Source organism: Pezoporus flaviventris, unplaced genomic scaffold (assembly GCF_033815535.1).
Source record: "Pezoporus flaviventris isolate CSIRO_AGI_PZ_B2104156 unplaced genomic scaffold, CSIRO_AGI_Pfla_v1 ptg000005l, whole genome shotgun sequence".
Classification (NCBI taxonomy): domain Eukaryota; kingdom Metazoa; phylum Chordata; class Aves; order Psittaciformes; family Psittacidae; genus Pezoporus; species Pezoporus flaviventris.
The window spans coordinates 11,158,928-11,180,232 of record NW_026892553.1 but is presented as its reverse complement, the minus strand read 5'-3'; the positions used below and the strand labels follow the sequence as shown (position 1 = coordinate 11,180,232).

Here is a 21,305-nt window from a genome sequence, read left to right as displayed (position 1 = left end):
GTTGTTTTTTCTTCTCCATTTTTAAAGTAGAAATAGTCTTATTTGTTCTGGAGGCATGGAAAGAAGTGAATGGAGACATTTTGAACTGCAGCCTTATTTTTTCCTGCTGGTTAATTTGTCACCCACAGAAGTCAACTGATGGTCACAAAATGCTCAGACAAGATAAGGATGATGTATTCTGTTAGGAGGCGATGCTGAGGGAGGCAGGCAGAATTACTATCACTGCCTGGCTAATGTGCTGGGTTCATGGAAATGAAAGCCCTCTCCTGACAAGCTTCTACTACTCAAGTAGACAATTTCTGGACAGAGAATGAGAGACATAATGCAGGAAAGTGAGAGGGAGTGTTGTGTGCCATGTTGTTAGTTGAGTTACTCTTTTTTGGAGAAGCACTTATGTACACACAGATCTGTCCTTTCATCTACAGACTATTATGAGGACTAGAAAGAAGGGACTAGAGTTCTTCTAGTCCAGATCTTTAACTATGTAAAGAATAAAAGTTTTCCTTTTGGGAAGTCCCAACTCACAGGCGGGTTAGTAAAGGTTTGGAATTCCCTGGTCTGAGAGACTCAGGGAAAGCTTTCCTATGGCCTTTACATTTGTGATCCCACAAGGCCTGAAAATTTCAGGAAAATGTGGTTTCAAAGGAAAAGTATTGGAGCTTCAGATTCAACTTAGTGCATAAATTGATTGGAAAAATCTGACAAAAGATTTGAAAAGTCTGAAACGTTGGATATTTTTCAAAGAAAACATTTTTATTCTGAAATGACATTTTCTTTAAATTAATATTTTCTTAACTGAAAAATAAGCAGTAGACAAAATGTTTTGTTTCAGATCAAATAAAATGCTTCAGCTTGAACAAAAGGAATTTTTTGTGTTTCACCCACCTCTTCTCTCTCTCCCTGCATGCTGTTTGCTGTGAGTTGTCAAGTGCCATTGATTTACCTGTGTATTAAATGATGTAATTGCTCTTACACTTTGTTCATCAAACCAGAAAAAAAAGAGCTATTATTTTCTCAACCTGTGGGAGCTGGCAAGTATCGGCAGTGTTGCTGGCAAAGTTCTCCCCAGCTCAGAAAGGCACAGAGATTCATCTTGTGTGTGTGCAACAAATGCTGCTGCAGCTTTAAGGTCGTACTTGTTGAAACTCCATTCCATTTCTAACCCAAAAATGCTGTTCTTAGTGTTCTCTGAACCAGCTATGAAATGCATGCAGTTGAAGTCTGCACACATTAAAAAACTGTAGGTGATCAACTGTGTATTTCTGTGGCAATAATGAATCATTAGCTGCAGAGAACTGGTTAAAAGAAAAAAAAAAGAAAAAAGAGCAGGAATGAAAGGTTTGACAACCCTAAGAGCTTTCTACAATTTGCTACTACCATAACGCCTGAGTGTCTGTCAGCATTTTCATGATAGTTCCCATTTTGAAGAGTTCTCTTCCTGAAGATTACAATTAGCATGAAAATAACTGGGAAATATTCTCAGTCCAAATGCATATTCTTTTTTTATGAAAGCTCCTTTTTAGCTGATCCTGTATTATTTAAATTTAGGTCGATTATTTTATTTTAAACAGATTCAGACTAATAGTTTATCTTAATTGTAATCTCTCTTCATTTTGTTCTATGTAAAGTATGCTGATTATAGTAAACACAAGACAATCATTCGCGGAGTGTTCCAGCTTAGTGTCCCAGATATCTTCTCTGTTAATGATTTTATTTGTTTCTTGCAGCATGATTTGTAAGCTGAAATTTGTGGAGCATATTGTTTACCCACAGAGAAGACTTTCCTGAGTTTAAAATATTTTACTATATATAGATAGAGACTATTAATAGGTAAATGAGAATTGATTTATCTGACCCCCAGTGATTTAGACTGATTTGAGTCTGCAAACAGATCAGGCTCTCTTGGGAGGTTTCTTTTCTGCCCAGAAATGATGCAAATTCAACCTTCTTTGCTTTATTTTCAGCACTTGGGCTTAGGGCCAGAATTAAAAAAAATGCAAAAATACACAATAAATGGCATTGAATTTGAAAAAAAAAAAGAAAAGGATGCAGTTCAAGTTTCCAAATGCAACACATATACCTGTTCTTAAGCTAACGTTTTTCACTTGCTTTTTTGCAAGTTACACATTCATAATGAAAGAGGCTGAATTGTGGATGCTCTAGTACCTGTTTGGAGTTTTGCCAGATCACCCAAGCCTATAAAGGGGATATCCTGTATGAAATTTTACTGTAAATATGTAGTTTACAGCAGTCAATCTTGCATTTTTGATTATCTGATGCAATGCCCTCATGCTTCACTTGTGATTTGTTTTCAGATTTGGAGTTCCATGTTTGTTATATGAAATTATGTACATAAGAAAATGTGTGTGTGCATTGGAAAACCCAAAACAACTTTGGTTTATAATAGAGAAGTTTGGCATTTGTTATTGAAAGATTTTAAACTCTCTGGGAGTAGTTTCCATCCAGTGCAGTCAACGCTCTGGTTAATCACTGTGTGGCCAATTGCCTCCCTTCAGTCTCCAGAGAAAATATTGCTGTACCCAGATCCTACTGCTTTCTTAGTGCTGTGCACTTACCTTTTCAGAGAAAAGACTCACTGACATATCACGTGCAATGGTGAGTTCACAGGCGACTGCAGTGGCATCACACGTTTTATGTCTACGCCCTTGCACATTATGCAGCAGTACACTAACAGGATCAAATGAATCTGGTAGATTTTACTTGATGCTACATTTCCTTGTTCAAAGGACCAGAAACTTTTCTTGAGCAACTGATAAGTCTTTTGAGAGAATAGGCCACAGTATTTTTAGACTATGTCAGCATCGGAAAACACTTGCATTTACTTTGCATCCTTTTTGATGTGTGCATTAGAACAATGACATAAAAAGACTGTACCTCTGGCCTGAAAGCCTGCTAGAACTTTCTATTCTCTTTGTGGGGATTTTTTTATATCTTCCCTGTCATCTCAAAGGAGCAGGCAATTCTAGACACTGATCTAGCACCCCAAAATAGAGGAAAATTGCACAGCTCCTTTCATTGGTTTTCCAGACTGCATTAAAATGCATCACAGTACCCAGCTGTTAAAATACCGCGTTATAATTTGCTCAGCAATAGCTTAGTAGTGCATATTTACTTATTTGGAAAGTGAGTATTTATTGCTTCTTTTGAAAGAAACATTGTTTTTAGCATTTAATTCTGGTGGAGCTGAGGTAAACAGGGCACATGCAGCCATTGCACTCATAGCCGCTGTTCCTGCACTTGATTCAGCTCCTTGCTACAGACATGGCAGGAGAAAAAGGCTTTTGGTTGTCATGAAAGGTGCCTCTGTGAAGTCCCTGTCAGCCAACTTGAGCCTTCTTTTAAGTCCATCTCCAGAATGAAGGAGGCCAGGAACTCTGTGCATCTTGTGCAGAGAAATCATTCTTTGGGGAAACTTCTATTCATATTAATTCATTTAAGCAAAGGCTGTATCCTTCCTTTCAGACTCCTCAGAGAACATCTTGGAGAAAAAGAAGTTGAACTGACATTGATCTTTGATGCTGTAGAGGAGGCAGACCTGGCTAACTATACTTGTCATGTGGAAAACAGAAACGGACGGAAACATGCTAGTGTTCTTCTGCGCAAGAAAGGTAATTCTCTTTATTTCATTATCTGTACTCTCGTCTGCCTCAGCAGCAACCGCTCAGCCAGCAGCAAACATCCTGCTGACCTTTCTGAGCCAGGCTGGGCTCCTGTGGTCCTACTTGTAGCTGAAATATCTTTGTGTTACAGCTTCAGTTTGCCACTTGTGAAAAAAATTGTGATTTGTTCTTTAGTTTCTAGTGAAGCAGCCTTGCAGGTAATGCACTTGCCTGGAATACTTGGAACTAGATGATCTTAAGGTCCTTTCCAACCCTAATTATTCTATGATTCTATGATTTTAATACAGTCACCCATAAAACACCACTATAATCAGCAGAAGTATTTTTATCTAAGCAACCTATAAATTGGACCTAGATTTGACTGACTAGACCAGAGGTAATTGTGTGATGGAGTTAAAATACTCATTTCTTAGAATAGGTGCCTTAACAATGAGGTCAGATATTATTATGCTTCTCCACTTCCTGGCTTTGCTGTTTGAATTTAAAGCTTCAAACACTTAGAATGCTTTTTGATTTCTAACTGCATCGGGAATGAAAACATTGCAGTGGGAACTACAAATCAGCGGAGAATTACCCTATTATGGTTGCTTCGCTTGGTATTGTACCTGGAATTGGGAATACCACTACTGACAAGTTATCCATAGCAGAAAAGAAACCATTTGAATTTGAAAGTTCCAAATTGAAAGGTACTACTATGCTCTGCTGGTTGTAGAAGTCATTATTATAAAGGGTGTAACAGTATCTCATTACCGTTTTTATATTGTTTGTTCGGTCACCTCTCCTGTTCGTAAGTAGGGTGACAATTAAATTTGATAATGATCTCTCTGAGATACAGTGTATTAGGTAGTACAAAAGCAGTAAGACAGTTAACTGTTGGGAAAGCAAAGGAATGTAACCACTTGGGATAAAGATGTAACGTGAAACCACAGAGCCATCAGCACAGGAGATGGACTAAAGAAGACGTTGTCCAGATCTCTGTTATTATTCTTAGCTCTAAATTAACTTCCCAGAAGAGAAGAAATATTTTCATGAGGCACTCCTCATGCTGTTCCAGTTCTTTGTACACTTCTAGACCACTAAGGCAAAGGATGCGTTTCTCAGCAGATTGTGTATTGCAATGTTAACATCAATTAAAAAAGCCAGCGCTCCCCGTCATCACGTTGCAGCAAAATCCCACAAAAGTGTTGCCATTTAGAAAAGATTTAAATATACTGTTAGTTCTTGAGCATGCTGCAGATTGACATCATCACCGTGGGACAGATGAATTAGGACCCAGGTGGAAGATCAGGAAGAGCAGCCAAGGCCTATCTAGATAGGGCACTGCGGTTCTGGAAAAATTCCGTAGTCATTTGTTTACCTACAGCCATGCTGGATTCTAGGTGCTGTGTTTCATGGCTAGAATCTATATAAAATGAAAGGTGAGGGTGGGCTGGTATTAGGACAAAAAAAAGGGCTACTAGGGAGAGGAAACTTTTGGGTCAGTGTCCTCTTTTTTTGCTATTTTTCATGTGACCCACAGGTTATGTGTGTGAAAATACAGTACACAGTCTTGTCAAAATCAGTCTTTACAATGAGGGTGATACAACAGTGGCACAGGTTGCCCAGAGAGGTAGTAGGTGCACCATCCCTGGAGACATTTAAGGCCGGACTGGATGTGGTTCTGGGCAACCCCATCTAGTTGAAATGTCCCTGCTCATTGCAATGCGGAGGGGGGACGACTAGATGACCTTTGAAGGTCCCTTCCAACCCAAACTATCTATGAGTCTATGAATCAAGTCCTACTTGCACAGTTTTCTCTATATGTGAGAGTTTTATGTCCTCCCAGAAAGAAGGGCGTAACGTAGGTTATATTTTACACTAAGGCATAAGTATAAAACACTATACAGAAGGTACAATCAGCTCTGAGAAACAAGGGCCCACAGCTGGGGTTTGGAACACACACAAATGTGTATTCAACATCTAAACTGACAGGATGTCACAACTTAAATTAAGGAATCTGGTCATCATGATGAAGGATTAGCCTCTTAAGTGCAAAAAGCATTCTACCTTTCCATCCACTGAACCTCATAAATATACAACTGTTAGTAAGCGTATCTGTGTTGGCACTGTTAAATGTTCAGCTGTGTTGCATATATTAGAATAACAGGTTAGGTTTATTTATAACAAGAAGATGGGATATTTCAGAGCTTCGCTGAAATTATGGAAGAAGCACTGCTGAATACAAAATTTGGAGGTGGAAAGGTTCACTTCTCAGCTACTATTTCATTTATCTCTACACTGTGGCTGTAGAAAGCTTATATTCCTCTCAGGCATTCTCAATAATTGATTTTCAAGCTATTAAACTGTCATTTAAAATAACCACAGTACTTTCACTATGTCCTTTGACTGCATGTCCCACTGTCCTGTCTGTTATTTATGAAATTCTTACAAATACTTGACCAAACTTTGCCTTCCTGCGACTTTATTTAAATACTTCTTATCCTACAGCTTGGATTGGACTGTAGAATATTCATGAGCCAGAAAATACTGCTGTATTTACTGACCTGTGACAAGATTTAGGGCAAGACTGGTATAAAGCTTTTGACCAGCATCCTCTCTGTGTGTCAAGGAAGGCATTGTGGATTTCTCTTGTCATATGCTACAGCTTTCCAGATGCTGCGATGCTTAGGAAAGGTGAAGAAGAAGCACATACCTTTCAGCCAGGGAAATCCCCCTCCTCTAAAGTCTTGCACGCTGAGGGTTATGTTATCCCTGTTCGGCAAGAGGTACTTGCAGCTCTGTTTTGTCTCCAGGTTGTCACAGTGCTGCCAGTTATGTCTGCCCCCTGTTCAAAAGTGTGATTGCAGTACATCAGGTGTAAACAAGCTAGCATAAGTCACGGGTCCTGCTAGGAAGGCATGGATAAAGAAACAGGAATAAACCCCAACTTGAATTTATAGCTATAAGTACGAGATTTTCTAGAGTTAGTTCTTGTCTTGACATCAGGTGGTTATTTTTAAGCACATGCTTTGCTTTAAGAAAGAAAAAGGAACTTTTCAAACATTTAAGGTAAAATTTGTTGAAGTCTTCTGCTGTATTAGTGGTATTGTCCTCACACATGCTTTTAGAGAACAGAGGAGTGCTGTCTGTGCAGCACCAGCATAGTGGTAGCCCCAGAACATACAGCATCACTTAGGATATTGGGGTTTCTCTTTGGTTTTTTCTTTTACTGAAAAACAGCCAAATCCAGCTTAAACACCCAAGGGTACCAATGCAAAGACAGAACCAGGCATGGCTCTGAGACACGAATACACTGCCTGCTATCACATTCTTCTTTACTGACTAAATTCAACACCACACTGATATTTGCTTTCAAGTACTCCAAAAGTAAGTTCTGGACAATCCTGAGCTTCCTTAATTTGCTTCCTTTCCTCCATGCTCTCCTAGCATGTTTGGTGCTCAAATTATATGGAACTCAATATACACCCCCTTGTTCCTTAGTTGTTCAGGATTCCCTTCAAACAAGTTTGAAAACTGTCCAGTCTTATAAGTCTACATAGTCTATAATACAGTGTCCTGGAGCGTGAATAACATATCGGGAACTGCAAAATAAAATCAAAAATCAATCTGTACTTTCAGTGGAAAGAAGCAGTGAATTTAGATAAAAGTAAAAATGATGATGGTTCACCATTTATTTCAGGGAGGCTGCCTTTATTCAAGACATGCAGGAAACTGATTTTGGTTGGGTTTTTTTTGATACTGATATAGTTCTAAATGGTGAAGAACATTCTAAAATATATTTGTGCCTCATTTATTGGGTGCTAATGAGACTTGCTATTATAAAGACCATAATCCTCTGTGATAGACTGTGGCTAAGTCCTACATTATTCTAATTAGAAACTATCAGAATATATTATTTACTAATTTTCAGTCACTGTTATAACACAAAGCCCAGATTCAGCTCCTTTCCTAATGCTGGGTGTGCTGCCTTCCCTGTTGACCTCAGCAAGGACCACTCGAGGCATGAATCAGATCCAGAGACTAAAAGCTGGGGTAGGCAAGAAAATGGGACTTTCCTAACAAAAGATTCTGTGCAACAACAACAGAAAGTTTTTTCTCTGAAAAGGGATTTTAACCAGCTCTGTTCTCCACTTGTCCCGATTTATCCCCAGACGACATGCTAACTTTATCGTGCAGTGTAATAAAAGTCCCATGAATTTCCTGTGTTCTCAGAGAGATTAAATAGCTATTATAATAGACTTTTTCCATCTATTAGTCCATGACTTCTTACCAGAGAGACATCAGAGATGCTGTAAACTGGGAATAGCTTGACATCTGATGTTAATTATTGAAATCCAAGGCATGGAGAGACAAGAACAACCCCAGAAGATACACAACTAATTTGCTTTTTATCTTGAAAATGGCACAAATGACATACCAGTAGTTTTTTCTGACCTAAGTTTTAGAAGTGTAAAGATCACAAAAACTGTCTCGCCTGCATTACAGTTTTTACATTTGCACATTGTAATTTTCACAGCAGTAAATATCTTCATAATGTCTTATCTAAACTAATATAGGCTGTTAGAGGTAGCTACTGTCAAATTCTTATTTTCTGTCTTTTGTGGCTAAGTAACACACCAAATACTGTGTTCAGGGGACATTCCAGACTAAAAAGCAACACTGTTTAAAGTTGGTGTCTTATATCAGGTAGAGTGCTAGACTGGTATTCAAGTTGTTTATCCCATTCTGGCATTAGTTCGCTGAATGACCTTGAGCATGTTGTTTCACTTCTGTATGCCTCTGTTTCCCCAGCTGTGAAAGATGGGTAATTGGGTTTGGATGAATTTGTGAAGGTCTTTGAGGGAGACTGCCTGTGATGTTTCCTAACAAAAGCATCCCAGTAGGAAATTTTAACTAGCACTAGTTCCCATCAAACTACAATGTGTCCTAAACAAACATGTGACAACTCTGTTATAAGTAGCCATCACAACTCAAAGTGGCTCTTAACAGCCTGATGTGTGCTCCTCACTTCTCAAGTTGTCTTGGGCATTCTGGATGCTCAATTCACTCTCCGGTGATGCAGCTGAAGTCCTGGTTTGACAGCTCACATCAGCTCTTCCACTGACTTCACAAATACAAAACCAAAGCTTGATGGTTTTGGGGGGACAACAGCCTTCCAAATGGTGTACAATATGTTTAGAGTATCTATTCTCACATGCTGCATACAACAGTTGATGCATTCTGCCATACAGAAGTTTCAAACTCCACAAGCTCATTAAAAGTTGATTAATCCTCTGTGTAAAATCACAATTTTCTTGTAGAAGAATTATGATTACAGCCTCAAATGCATTCTGGATGGTGATTTCACATGGGCAGTAGATGGAGTAAATGGGTAAAGTTATGTAATTGGTAATGAATAAAGAAAGTAAGCATCCTTGATGTTACAGGGGTTGTAATTGGAAGCTGCAGTTTTATGTGGAATTATACAGTGGGTTAGAGCAAATAAAGCTTGGAAAGATCATAACCTTTTTCTCATTCCTTGCTAATTTTAGATTTGATCTACAAAATAGAGCTTGCTGGAGGACTGGGAGCCATCCTTCTTCTGCTTATTTTGCTCGTGACCATCTATAAGTGCTACAACATAGAGTTAATGCTGTTCTACAGACAGAACTTTGGAGGAGATGAAGCAGCTGATGGTAAGCAGTTGCTCAGGAAACTCAAGATATGCGATGAAAATATTTCATAGACCCAAAGTGCTGAACCTTGTAGATTGAAATGAATACCAAGAGATACCTGTTGCCAGTTTAAGTTCAAACTACTAAGCCTCAGCAGTGTAAAGCCCTAAGACTTTCTCCTAAAGCCCCCTGAAATCAGTGAGTCTTTTCACTGAAATGTCACTGGGCCATGCCATAAGCAAATGGGACAATACTGCACAGTATTCATACTGATACCTGGGAGAAAATGAAGGGGTTTGGAAGTAATTTACTTCTAACACCTTGGGATTGTACCGACATAACCTCTCTGGTTCACACCAACAAACAGTGACCCAAAGTGGTAACTCCCTCCAGATTGCTTTGATTCATCTTTTGTTTTCAGTGTGAAGTTGCTACATTTTTGTTCATGTAACTTCCTTGGTTCAATCACCTTTTAATTTAGGAAACAAGATTATTTTCTAGTTGCGTTAGGGGAAGCCCCATGAGTACTTGGGAGAATATGTGTACCTGTTAATTCTGAGAGCAACTTTATTTTTCCAGTGCATGATTTTAGTACTGTTGTGGCTTTGTTTCCCATTCTGATCCTGCAGAATGGAAGATGGAGGCAGAGTGTTACTGAAGTCCAAGTGTAATCGGGGATGTCTCTTTCTACTTACAGAGGCTAAAGTGGGAACATACAGAGATCCCATGAGCAGTCAGCTACATAGATGCAATTGCAGGGTCATCTTCCATTTATACATGTATTTCTTTAAAACAGAAGATTTGGAACTTAACACATTTGCTTTATTCCTATTTCTGAAATTATCCTATGTAAGCAGTGTTGGATGCTTTCACTTCCTGTCTTGTGTGTAGCATTGTTTTTAAAGAGAATAATGCTAAGGATTAAGCAAAGCCATTCAGGAAATGACTCCAAACAGTGCTGCACCCAAAGCACATGGAGCAAGCAGTGGGAGGCATGGATAGGTCCTTCTGCTATGCCCTGTGTGTGTGAAGCTTGTGAAGAGGGAGTTGAGGCTGTAGAGATGTAACACAAGTGTATAGACTCACAGGAGCCTGCGGTAACTGATTCTGTGCATATTTTGCTTATTTGTATTGTGAATTGAGGTGACTGGAGAAGGCGGTTGTACCCACGCAGCTGGAAGGGGCAGGAAGCTCAGGGACTGCTTGCACACAATATAACCAGGCATGTCAGTGCTCTGGGGTTGGTTTTGCTGCCTTTGCAGGGATGTTTTCTGCCCGGATCACTTGGTGGCTGGCTGCTCTTAAAAGGTTTTGGCAGGCTTCATTATGGACAGGGTAGCAGGTTTTGGACAGGCCTCCAAAGCTGACTTTGCTGTTTGTTCTTCTGTCATCTTTCCATCAGTAACTACTATTTTTGCATGCTGTTGATTTCAGGGAGGTATCAGCAAGCCAGGTGGACATCAACTATGGTGACACTGGCCAAATTGCCTTCACATGCTTTGTAGCTCTGACCCTCATGGATCTGGCTTTGTGTCAAGAATTATAAGAAAGCAATCACATTCCAAGGTCATCAAGGCCTGCATTATATTATGAACAGCTATTTTTCTTTTTGTTAGAACATATTGAGGATTTTTAACTGCTTTAATTATCTTTCATGGGTATTATTCTTCATAGATAATTTGTACTTGGCAATCCTCTATTCATGCAGTTTTGTCCTCACAGCATTAACTGTTTGATTTTTCATTGTCTGTAAATAATGGCAGCTGTGCTTTTCCCTGGAGACTGAATTGCTGAAGGTTGACTTTTTCAATATATTGTTTTTCATTACTGCAGAGGAAGAACAAAGAGAAATGTCACTAAGACAGTCTGATCCCAGCATGGATCCCAAGCTCAATAGTGGTGCCACTTCTGTTCCTGGCATAGTAGCCAGCTCTTAGCTCCATGTTTCAGATGCAGGGAGCTGGAGACAAGCCCTAGTCCAGTGCAGGAGGAGGAGGAAGGAGGTGGTGTTCGCCCTTTCTAGCCAAACCGGTGTGTTGCAGCCTTGCTGTCCTCATGTGGTGTTACCTGGGTCTGTCACACACTGCCTCCCTCCACTTTATGATGAGGCTTTGCCTCCACCCCTGGGCTGCAGGCAGAATGGAGGGGCAATTTTCCCCCTGTGTTCCATTTACTCTTTCTCTCGTATTGTCAGCTCCAAGTATTTAAAGTGCCCTGGACCAAATGACCTCTAAAATGATGGTGTTGGTTTTAAAAACTACAAGATTTCCTGGGGAAAAAAAAAATATATATATATATGCTTTGGACTATTTGTATTTGGCATTGATTTCTGCATAATCAGTATTCATTTAAGTCAAGTCTTTTCTCACAATTACTCATGCAAGAAAGCTTTTTTTGCTCACAACTTTACAAACTTTCCAGGTTCAGAAACTTTTCCGAGCTAAAAGCTTCCACATAATCACAGCACTCTTGAGGCATGGGTTTGAAAGATTCCCATTAGCAGTATGTAAAGGATTAAAATGAAAAGTTCCAGCTTTAGGATTTATATCAAAGTTTTGCCCGTGGTCTGTTTGGATGAGAACTGTGTACACTAACCACATGGAGCAGTTACTAACTAGCTCAACGAGCAGAAGAAAACTGAAAGGACATCCTTTGTCTGGACCTGAAAAATTTCTCTGTGGAAACTAGATTATATATTGTGAAAAGTCACAATTTTGTTGGGAAATGCTTGATTATTTCAAAGAATAATATGATTTCCCTGGTTTTTTTTTTTAGTGCTCTTGCAAAAAGCAGAGTGAACATGAATTTGTTTTCTTACAGACAACAAGGAATATGATGCATATCTTTCATACACCAAAGTGGATCCTGACGCGTTAGATTGTGATAATAATGAAGAGGAGCAGTTTGCACTTGAAATTCTGCCGGATGTTCTAGAAAAGCACTACGGATATAAGCTCTTCATTCCGGATAGGGACCTGATTCCTAGTGGAAGTAGGTATTTCTGACCTTACAGTTTTAATTCTCTCTGATGTGTCATGAAGGCCTGGACTGTGTGATAAGTATTAGATAGGGGAAACCTCTCTTTGTGAAGTTGTTGTGAGAACTGGAAAGGTTTCTTTAGTACTACAAATTTGAACTCTAGGTGTGAGCTTGTTCCTGCACCAGTGAAATCAGAGGGAACTGCCATTGATTGCAGTGGAGGCAGGAGCTGGACCTTTCTACAGGGAAGGCCAGTGTGCTGCAAGCAATACTGTAGTCCAAAATCTCTACATCAGACACAGGTAGCTAGGCAGGAAACTTCCAAGAAAAATTTTCTAGTCTGTTTTATCATTGGAAATTGGATTCTTTCTTTTTTTCCAGTAATTATTTGCTTGTCTACAGCAGCTTTACAGGTAAAGTCATCTTTCCCATAGTCTTCTGTTTTTTATCCTAACTGTGAAGTCTTGTAAATAGCTACAGTAGTTTCTCAGTTAATGGTAGAGGTGCAAGGTTTTCATTAGAGTTTTGACCAAGTGTTGTGTTTCTGAGCAGTGTTGGTATTGTGTAAATAATTGGTATGTGTGATACCAATTCTTCAGAGGACTCCGTACAGCCTAGTGATCCAAAGTTATTTTCCATGCTGATCATGAAATACAGTTGTTCATTTCAAATCAGTTTGGCTGCCCTGTCTGAAGATGCAGCAACTCCTTTGGATTGCTGCACCAACAGTTAATGCCTTTCTAGCTATAGTTACGGCATCTATCATTTCATACTCATTTTTGGACAAGTGATGGTGATTTTGAATGCTCAGTATGTTTGCTATAATATCACATTTATTTGAAATGCTACCCTTGTGAAAAATAAGGTTTTTTATCAAATTCTGTGTAAATCACTTCCATGAAAAATTACTAGAAAAGAATAGGAACTTCTCTCTGTGTAATGCGACTGTATAGGAAATAAAACCAGGAAAACAAAGCCGTGGCCGCACTGGAGCAGATGTCCCCAAACGTGAAACTACTTGAACATGACTGTGTTAGCAACCTGCCTGCCAAAAGACTTGAAACTGCTGCCTTGCTGCTGCAAACCCCAGTGCCTGCTCCAGAAGTTGGAGCCTCCTTCTCTGACATCTGGGGGAGCTAGAAACAGCGCTCTGAATCCTCCACTACTGGGAAAGGGGAGTCAGAGCCTAGGCAGAGATTATGGAAAGTCCTGTGTAGAGGCTTGAATTTATCCTGTGCATTTGCAGCTCCTAGGTTAGAGCTGCTTCCCTTACTCCTTTTGCCCTACCCTTGCAAGGTCTGAAGTTTACTCCCTTAGTGACATATTCCAGAATGGGGACTTGGCTTATAGACACCTTCTGTACAAGCAAGTAGGTTTAGGTATTAGTATGTGTCAAAAATCACACAACCTTTGTAAATAGTTATTTCATATCCAGCAATATAACAGAGTAATACATAGCAATTATACAAGTGAATTAAGGAGTTGAAAACTAGCCCTTCAGTGGTAACTGTATCAAAGCACAGACTAATCTGAAATGGGATTCTTCTTCCCAGTTGCTGTACCAGACAGTATGGTTTTTATTTTTGTCTATTTTTGTCAGACAGGCACTCAGCAAATACTTGTCATCACTTTGGGTATTCATTAAACCTCTCCTGCAAATGTAGGGTACCTGAAAATGTCACTTCTCATTTATGAACATTCACGGATTTAATACCTCCTTTTTCCTCTCAAGCTCACTTCTTCAGTATTATGAAAGGGCCTGATTCTAACACGTGGAGCTTCAAGAACGCTTAATCAGATATAATGACAATGGAGAATAAAATGTGGAACTGAAATGAGTGTGATTTGCATGCTTTAGCTTTGAAAAAGATACAGGAGGAGGCACTTTACTTTGAAGGGGCAAGAGGGAAGGAGACAGAATAGGAAGGATGGGAAGACTCAGATGCCTGTATTTGTAAGCTCTCCATTTGCTCTGGACAAGCGGAATGTGGCTGTGTTCTGCCTAAAACTTACCAGTCTTACAAGGTCTTGGAGTGCTTAGTGAAGAAAACAATGTGATGTGTTGTGGAGCTGCTAGAGACTTCAGAGGTAAACATAATGTATTTTAGAGTGACTGTCTCAAAAAGTGGCAGATATGACAAATTATATAGCTCTTCAGGGTAGATTCTGATAGAAAAATGAGGGTTTGATCACAGTTATCTTTTTATTTTAGGAAATAGTCTCTTCTCACATGTAGTAGATTTCCTTGTATTTTGGCATAAGTGACTTTCAGCGTAATATGATGCTTTCCACCTCTCTGTTTTGATGATCCTTCTGTATCTTAGGGACTTAAATGTGTGCCATTCCACTAGTAGAGCAAATTAGGTGTGTTTTGTAAGCCTGGTGATTTCATACAATTTCTGCAATTTTAAAGTGCTGCCACAGGAGGGTGTGTATTATTGTGCTTAGCTCCTTGCATGAAGCAATACATACAGCTCCTGCTTGGGTTTGAGAGCAAGCAGAAAACAGATTTGTTAAATAGTATTTCATTAACTTTCTTGCACACTTCTCTGAACAAACTAAAAAGCTGGCTTCAGAAAAATCGGGGACAAGTTTGATTAGGTTTTTGTCTAGTTGGTGCATTTCTAACCTCTGGGAAAAAGCTATGTTAGATTCTGCATGTTCCGTGCAGCCGAGGGAGAGATTACCACCAGATGTGCCTTAGCCAGGACACCCACCCCAGCAACGAGCTCCTTCACACTGCGTATCTGATCTCTGCATTTCAGCTCTTCGCTGAGAAAGGTCTGTTGCAGGGATGGCCATGGAGTAACTTGCTGTCCCTCTGTAGGAGGACAGAGGTGATGGCTGTGGTGTCTGAGACCTCCTCTGCACCACTGGGAAGCAGATCTCTGGCATCCCGAGTTCAGGTCAGATGAGGCTGAGTCATGTTTTGCAGTAGGTGTTTGTTTCTGTGCCCTGCCAGGATAGAAATGTTATCCCAGAGGAGCATTTGGTCCTAGTGGGTAAACCACCATGAAGGATTCCAAGGGCCTTGGTGGTGCCTGCCACATGGTGGCCAGCAAGGACTCTTGGTGCTGCCTGAGCGCAGCATGGGTGGATCTGGCTCCCCAGACAGGTGAGGTGCAAAAGGGGCTTAAGCAGCCACCGCTTCTCTGCACTTGCTCCTGCAGAAGCCCACGTGGCCATGCAAAATGGAAGCTGAGCGGGTGGGATGGCAGGGAGGCATGACACGCCGTGTGCTGTGTAAGCAGGAACACCAAGTTTGTAACCCAGGATTTCAGCTGTATGTAATAGAAGGTACCATAACAGCTATTCTTTCTTCAAGAATATTCTTTGGTCTTAACAGAGTGAGAGTTCTTCATTCTGTCAAAGCTGACAGCACATACACCTTTCCACCTAGGCAAGTGAGCATAATTGAGCATCAGCCCGGAGACTGTGATCTCTAAGATACAGTTGCAGTTGTTATTAAAGTTTCTCAGTTATCAGGTTTTCCACCCTATTAGTTTTCAGGGCTTTTTTAACAAACCCTTTCCTTGAGACCAAGTGGTCTCAAGCCCTGTGAGCTTTTTAATTCAGTTTTAGGAGATCTCAGGAGACTGAATAGATGAGGATGGGGAGAAATAAGAATAGTAATGTTTTTACCTGAGCCATTTTCTGTCTTGCTAAGGACGATGTGTCTGCAGAGAAAAAGATCTGTTTGCACTTACCTTTTCTAAATTTGGGACTACATTAGAGGAAGATATTCTCCCACATAGTTCCTGCAAATTATTTTAAACTCTGAAAGTGAAGAGGTCAAAACTGTCAAGTTGGATTTTTAATACCAGCCATACAAATCTATTAGAGCATCATCTAGCTGCTCTCTAAAGTATATGTGCATTTGATCTTGACAGGTTTGAAAAAACACCAACAGTTCACTCCAGCTCAGCCCAGGGTGTAGAGTTCAGGCACTGAAAAGAACAACGGTGACAGAATAAAAATCTTTGCTTTTACCTGAAAAATGAAAGGGTATCTGCACAAGAGGAGAGCACCTCAGGTGTGTGATAAAAAGCACCCAACAGTCAATATTGCGGTTCTGGCACTTTGTAGTTTTGTCTGCCCATCTGTGTGGGTTTTGCCTGGTGAATTCCAGCTTCTTGGATTTCTGGATGATGAAAACCCAGTTGGACTATGTGCCTGGGGTTCCCAAGGAGCCTTAATTAGGTATGAGGCACCATTCGTGTGGAATGGGAATAGAGTACCCAGCTCCACAAACTCCTTTCACAAGTCCCTGCTTGTCTGCTCTATATGTATCTTGCAGTTCACGCCAGGCGTGGGTGAAGGTAACAGGGATAAAAAGGAATGACAGTTGAAAGTGGAACAAATATGAACACAAGCCAGAAAGACTGGCTGCTGACCATCAAGGTGATCAGGGAGTTAGAGCACACAGTATAAAAGAAGAGCCCAAAAGAACTGTATTTTTTGAAGAAAAGACAGAGACAAAGCCAAGGAGGAATCTTAATAATAAGATTTCCAGTGGGAAGCACAAAGATGAAGACAGACTCTTCTCAGAGGTGCACGGTTGTTGACAAGAGGCCACAGGTACCAGCTGCAACACTGAAAATTCCATTTAAACATTTGGAAAATTTTCCTCAACATGGGGCTGGTCAGACACTGGAACAGAACCCAGAGACACTGAGAATAAACCTCCAACCCTGGAGATCTTCAAAACTATACTGGACAAGGCCCTTAGTAATTTTAGCTACTCCTGCTTTGGGTAGGATACTGACCTGGAGACCTCCAGAGCCCCTTATAACCTGTATGAGTCTATGAATCTTGGATTCTAAATATCCAGCATCTTGATTCCAGCATCTGTCACCAAAACAATTTAACCAAAATTACCCACTTGAGACACTTCAGTCTGCCAGGAGACATCCCCAGAGCCACCATCTTTTCCTTCTCCTTAATCCCTCTTTCCTTTGCCATGTCAAACACAAGTCTGGCAACACTTAAGGGAGTGATATGCTGAGAGGACAGTGCATCATGCTGAGCTGCACTATTTGTTCCTTCATGTTGAATTCATTAGCTGTCCCTTAGCTTATAGTGGGAGTGGGTTCTCTCTGGGAGGGGCCATCACTCTGTGCTTCAGCATTCCAGCTGCATTGCTGTTCTGGCGTGAGCTAACAGAAGCAACAGATATTTAAGAAATTGTAAAAGCAAGACATGCAATCCTTTTTTGTTATAATAAAATAATCAGAGTTAGGGCTTGGGAACCATTTGGTTAGGAAACCAGCACTGAATTATTCTTCTGTAAATAACTTTCTCAACTGATAGTTGCCAAACACAAAAAGGCTGGTGCCAGGAACCAGTGAGTATGGGGTCGATGGTACTCTTTGGTTCTTGTGGTGCAACCATGCTTCCCAAAAGTATCCATAGGACTTTATATGATTTCTGATGTTTCTCCATCTACTGCTTCTGCAAATCATCTGAGTCTGGTTAGTCAGTCGTTTCTTTGTGTGAGCAACTCTGTGTCCATGGTGTTCATTAATTTCCTTGCTCTTAGTCTGCCTGCATATTAGGGTGTCTGGGTTTCCTTCCAGCCTGTGGTTAGTGGAGCTCATTCAAGATTCAGGAAGAAGTTATGCATGATTTAATTGCAAATGGGATGCATGTCTTGGACTTCTTCAGTGTTTCAAACTACATTTCAGCATCGTCACATGTTGAAAGTGTTTGGTGAGCACGTATTTGCTGTCAGGGGATCTGTCTTCACTACTAAAGGGCCACCATTCATGAACTATGTTTATGGGTCTAAAAGTTCTTGTTGTCCATTCCCTCCTGGGCACTGCCTAGGACATGATGTAAGTTACTGATAGAACTACTCATAATTCTAATTTTTTTGACCTATGGGGACTGTTAACAGTTTGAAAAACTTTTTTGTGCATTATTGCAAAACAGTGTCTCAATGGGGAAAAAAGGGTCAAAATTTAAAATGTTATTTTTCGATAAAACCAGGTGGGTTAACACTAATGCTGACATTTTGTTTTTACATTCTAGTTTATGGTAAAATACGATCCTTGGGAACGAAAAATTAATAATTCCATACTGATTTGTGAAGACTTTTTTTCTCCCCTTACAATGAAATATCATTGAAGTTGACACCTCCTGCAGCAAAAGTGAATTTTCAGCAAAATGACATTTATCTGATGGCAATACGTTGTCCTGGAGTCTTACAGTTAATCCTAGTTGGTGTTGTCATTCCTGAAATCCTTGCTCAGTTTTTTTCTTGAAACAGAGCCATTGCCTGACAGTTACTGCTTAGCTCACTGGAAAGGTGAAAACAACCCTTTCTGCATCCTACATTCCAATATAGGTTGCTTGGATTTAATACCTTTGAATGGACTAAGCACTTAAGGCAGACAACCGGACCTGCTGTATTTTGAGCAGTCTCAAACTCTGAAGTAAAAGGAGAGGGGGTGATTTAGCAACCCCCAGGTTTATGCAGTCAGTCTTGACTTTTCCAGTCACTGGAAAAAATAAAGCTGAAATTGCCGCAGACAGGAATATGTCCCCCCATGCTTTTCCTTGAAGAAATGCTTAAGTTGTGCATATTGGACATGCTGTAGAATGCACCCGATGGAACCACGTACACCAGGGAAGTTGTCACCTACCTTTACCAGTAATCTAAGCCTTAGCAGTTAAGCTGAAGTTACTGAGTACTAAATACTTCTGGACCAGATGGCTGGAAAATGTGTTTGCCTTTTCATTTGAGTTTCCAGTTTCCTGTAACACAGTGTATTTTATCCTCAGTGCACTAACAGAACCCCTATACATTAGCCATGTCTGTCAGTGAACCAGCTGCAAACTTGGAATTTGGAGGAGCATCGGGTGGTCATTTGCAAAGGTGTCTGTTGAGTTGCCTGTAGAGAGAGCTCTAACTTGTTGTAATATGCAGTAAGGTGGACATTCCAATACAGGAAAGGCACAGAGGGGAGAAGTATCCATCTTGAGAAAACAGGGAACTTTTCCTGTCTTCTTCCCACCTTACTCCCTGTTTGACTAAGGTGAAGTCTGGTGAGTTTTTGATTGAGATGGTATAATGGATTATTGCTGGGTTGTTGCTATTGAAATTATTGCTGCTAGATATTTGAAGAGATGAAAGTGGAGTGACTGTTTTGTTGGGTTATTTAAGTGGATGCATATAGGATGTGTATGGCTGTGCTTAGCACTAATCTGGATATGTGATACTGACCAGTACTGTGTCCTGCAGAGAATTGACTTGCACATAGCAGTGTTCTGAGCTTTTTTGAAGGAGGGATGAATATGTCTCAGGAAAGATGCATGATAGTTTGTTGTTTTACTGTATCTTGCAGATTCAACCTCTAATGATGAAGCTTCCCACCTAAATTCTTTCTTTTTGGGAGCAGAAAGAAAGGAAGAAAATGAAGAGTCTGAGCTGTTGATACATTGGGATAATCTCTTTCCATTGTATTGAACATTTCTACCTTTCCTTAAGTTTTGTTTCACCAGTTCTGCTTATCATTTTCTCATTGTTGCTGATTCTCTCCCCTTTCCGCTGCCTCTCCCATGGATTTTAATGTTGAATTTTTTTTTCATTAATGAGTAACTATTTTACACAGAGCATTGTGGGGGTTTTCCTCATGAAATATTTTAAGGAAAAAAAAACAACAAACAAACTGTAAATGCTGCATGATTAAAGAGTCATAAAACATTAACTAAAAGTCAGGATTGTTGCATAGACATTTGTAATGTACGCGTATGTCTTAAATTTTTGTGTGTCTGTGGGATGTTTGCAATTGCCTCTTTTTTCCGTTTGTGAAAGAGATTCTTCTTGCTGCTAAGTGGTGAAATAAAACATCGGTAAAGGCAGATTCGGTGCTAACTATGCCTTCAGTCTCATGAAAATAAGCTATTTCAGAATGTTTCTATTTTGTAGCTATTTACTTTACTGGAAGTGGTGTGAATAAGCATGCTGTGGTATGGTGCCTGGGACTATAAAAATGAGTCACAGATGTTGATTAATGATGTTATTTGTAATTGTTGTTCCTGCTAGAGGGCAGTGTGTGTAAGAGAGGCCCTGCCCTGTGCTGAGTAAAGATCTGTTCTGTGCAGCTCTTGTGTCCAAGTCTTCATTTATAACACATGCTTCTCTTCTGTCGTCAGGCAGCACATTCTGAGTAGCATGGTCAAGAGGTTCATGTAGTTTTAAAAAACCCTGTATCCTGTCTCTAAGCTTGCAGTCATAACGTTGTGCAACCAGTGAACACTTTTCTGACCTTAGTGGGGCTTTTTCAAGTGATTTCATTTTTGTGGTCTTGACCCAAAACCCATTGAAATTTGTTGAAGTCTGTTCATTTGAATGGGTTTCGGGTCAGGTCTGTAAGTAGATCTCTTTCCCATCCTGTTCCATGGCAGACAAGTGTAATTGGCTTCTCTTCCCTACCATCCCTGGGTCAAGTGAAACTCAGGCATCCAAGTCCAACTTCAAGAGTATTTTGTAGTTCAGTAAGCTGACATCATGGAGCTACTGATGGGGCTCGCATTTCTACTTACAGCGATTGTTTGCAACTATTTGGCACACGTGAATAAAAGAAGAATACTACTTTCTTTGTCACTGATGTCTCAACAAATAAATACCTCCAATATGTTTAAGTTTTCCATTTGTTCCTGTCACTTGTGAAGTTTCTGTTAATACCATGGGGTACATAGAAGCACAGGTTTGTGATATTAAAGCAGACCATTGGGCCACAAAGAATGTTATTGTACTTTTGTGGTCAATACCTAAGGAGAAAAGAGCTACTACCGTGATGCTTCTATGGAATAGCACAATTTCTGCATGCGATGAGGGTTGTTTTCTTTCTGACTCTTGCAAGTTACGGTTCATACACCCTCCAGCACCCACATGTCCTTGCATCTGACACACAAGAACTGCTTCCCAGAGTGTGCTTCCCTCAATGCAATGTTGATAGTAACCAGAGTTAATGTTAAAATTTACACAAGCACTACATTGATCTTGACCTATATTTTTCCAGTAAGT

At 40.1% G+C, this 21,305-nt stretch overlaps 1 protein-coding gene across 10 annotated transcripts in view; it reads left to right on the top strand.

Annotated features, from left to right (window-relative positions):
• IL1RAPL2 (interleukin 1 receptor accessory protein like 2) overlaps positions 1–21,305 on the top strand; it is a 373,489-nt gene that overhangs the window by 347,874 nt on the left and 4,310 nt on the right. For 9 of the 10 annotated variants that reach the window (XM_061446050.1, XM_061446052.1, XM_061446047.1 and 6 more), the window contains 3 exons: positions 3,484–3,629; positions 9,173–9,316; positions 12,116–12,286. In XM_061446050.1, coding sequence (XP_061302034.1) covers positions 3,484–3,629; positions 9,173–9,316; positions 12,116–12,286 — 461 coding nt within the window. The remainder of the gene's footprint in view (positions 1–3,483; positions 3,630–9,172; positions 9,317–12,115; positions 12,287–21,305) is intronic. The other variant, XM_061446053.1, reaches the window with a different exon arrangement.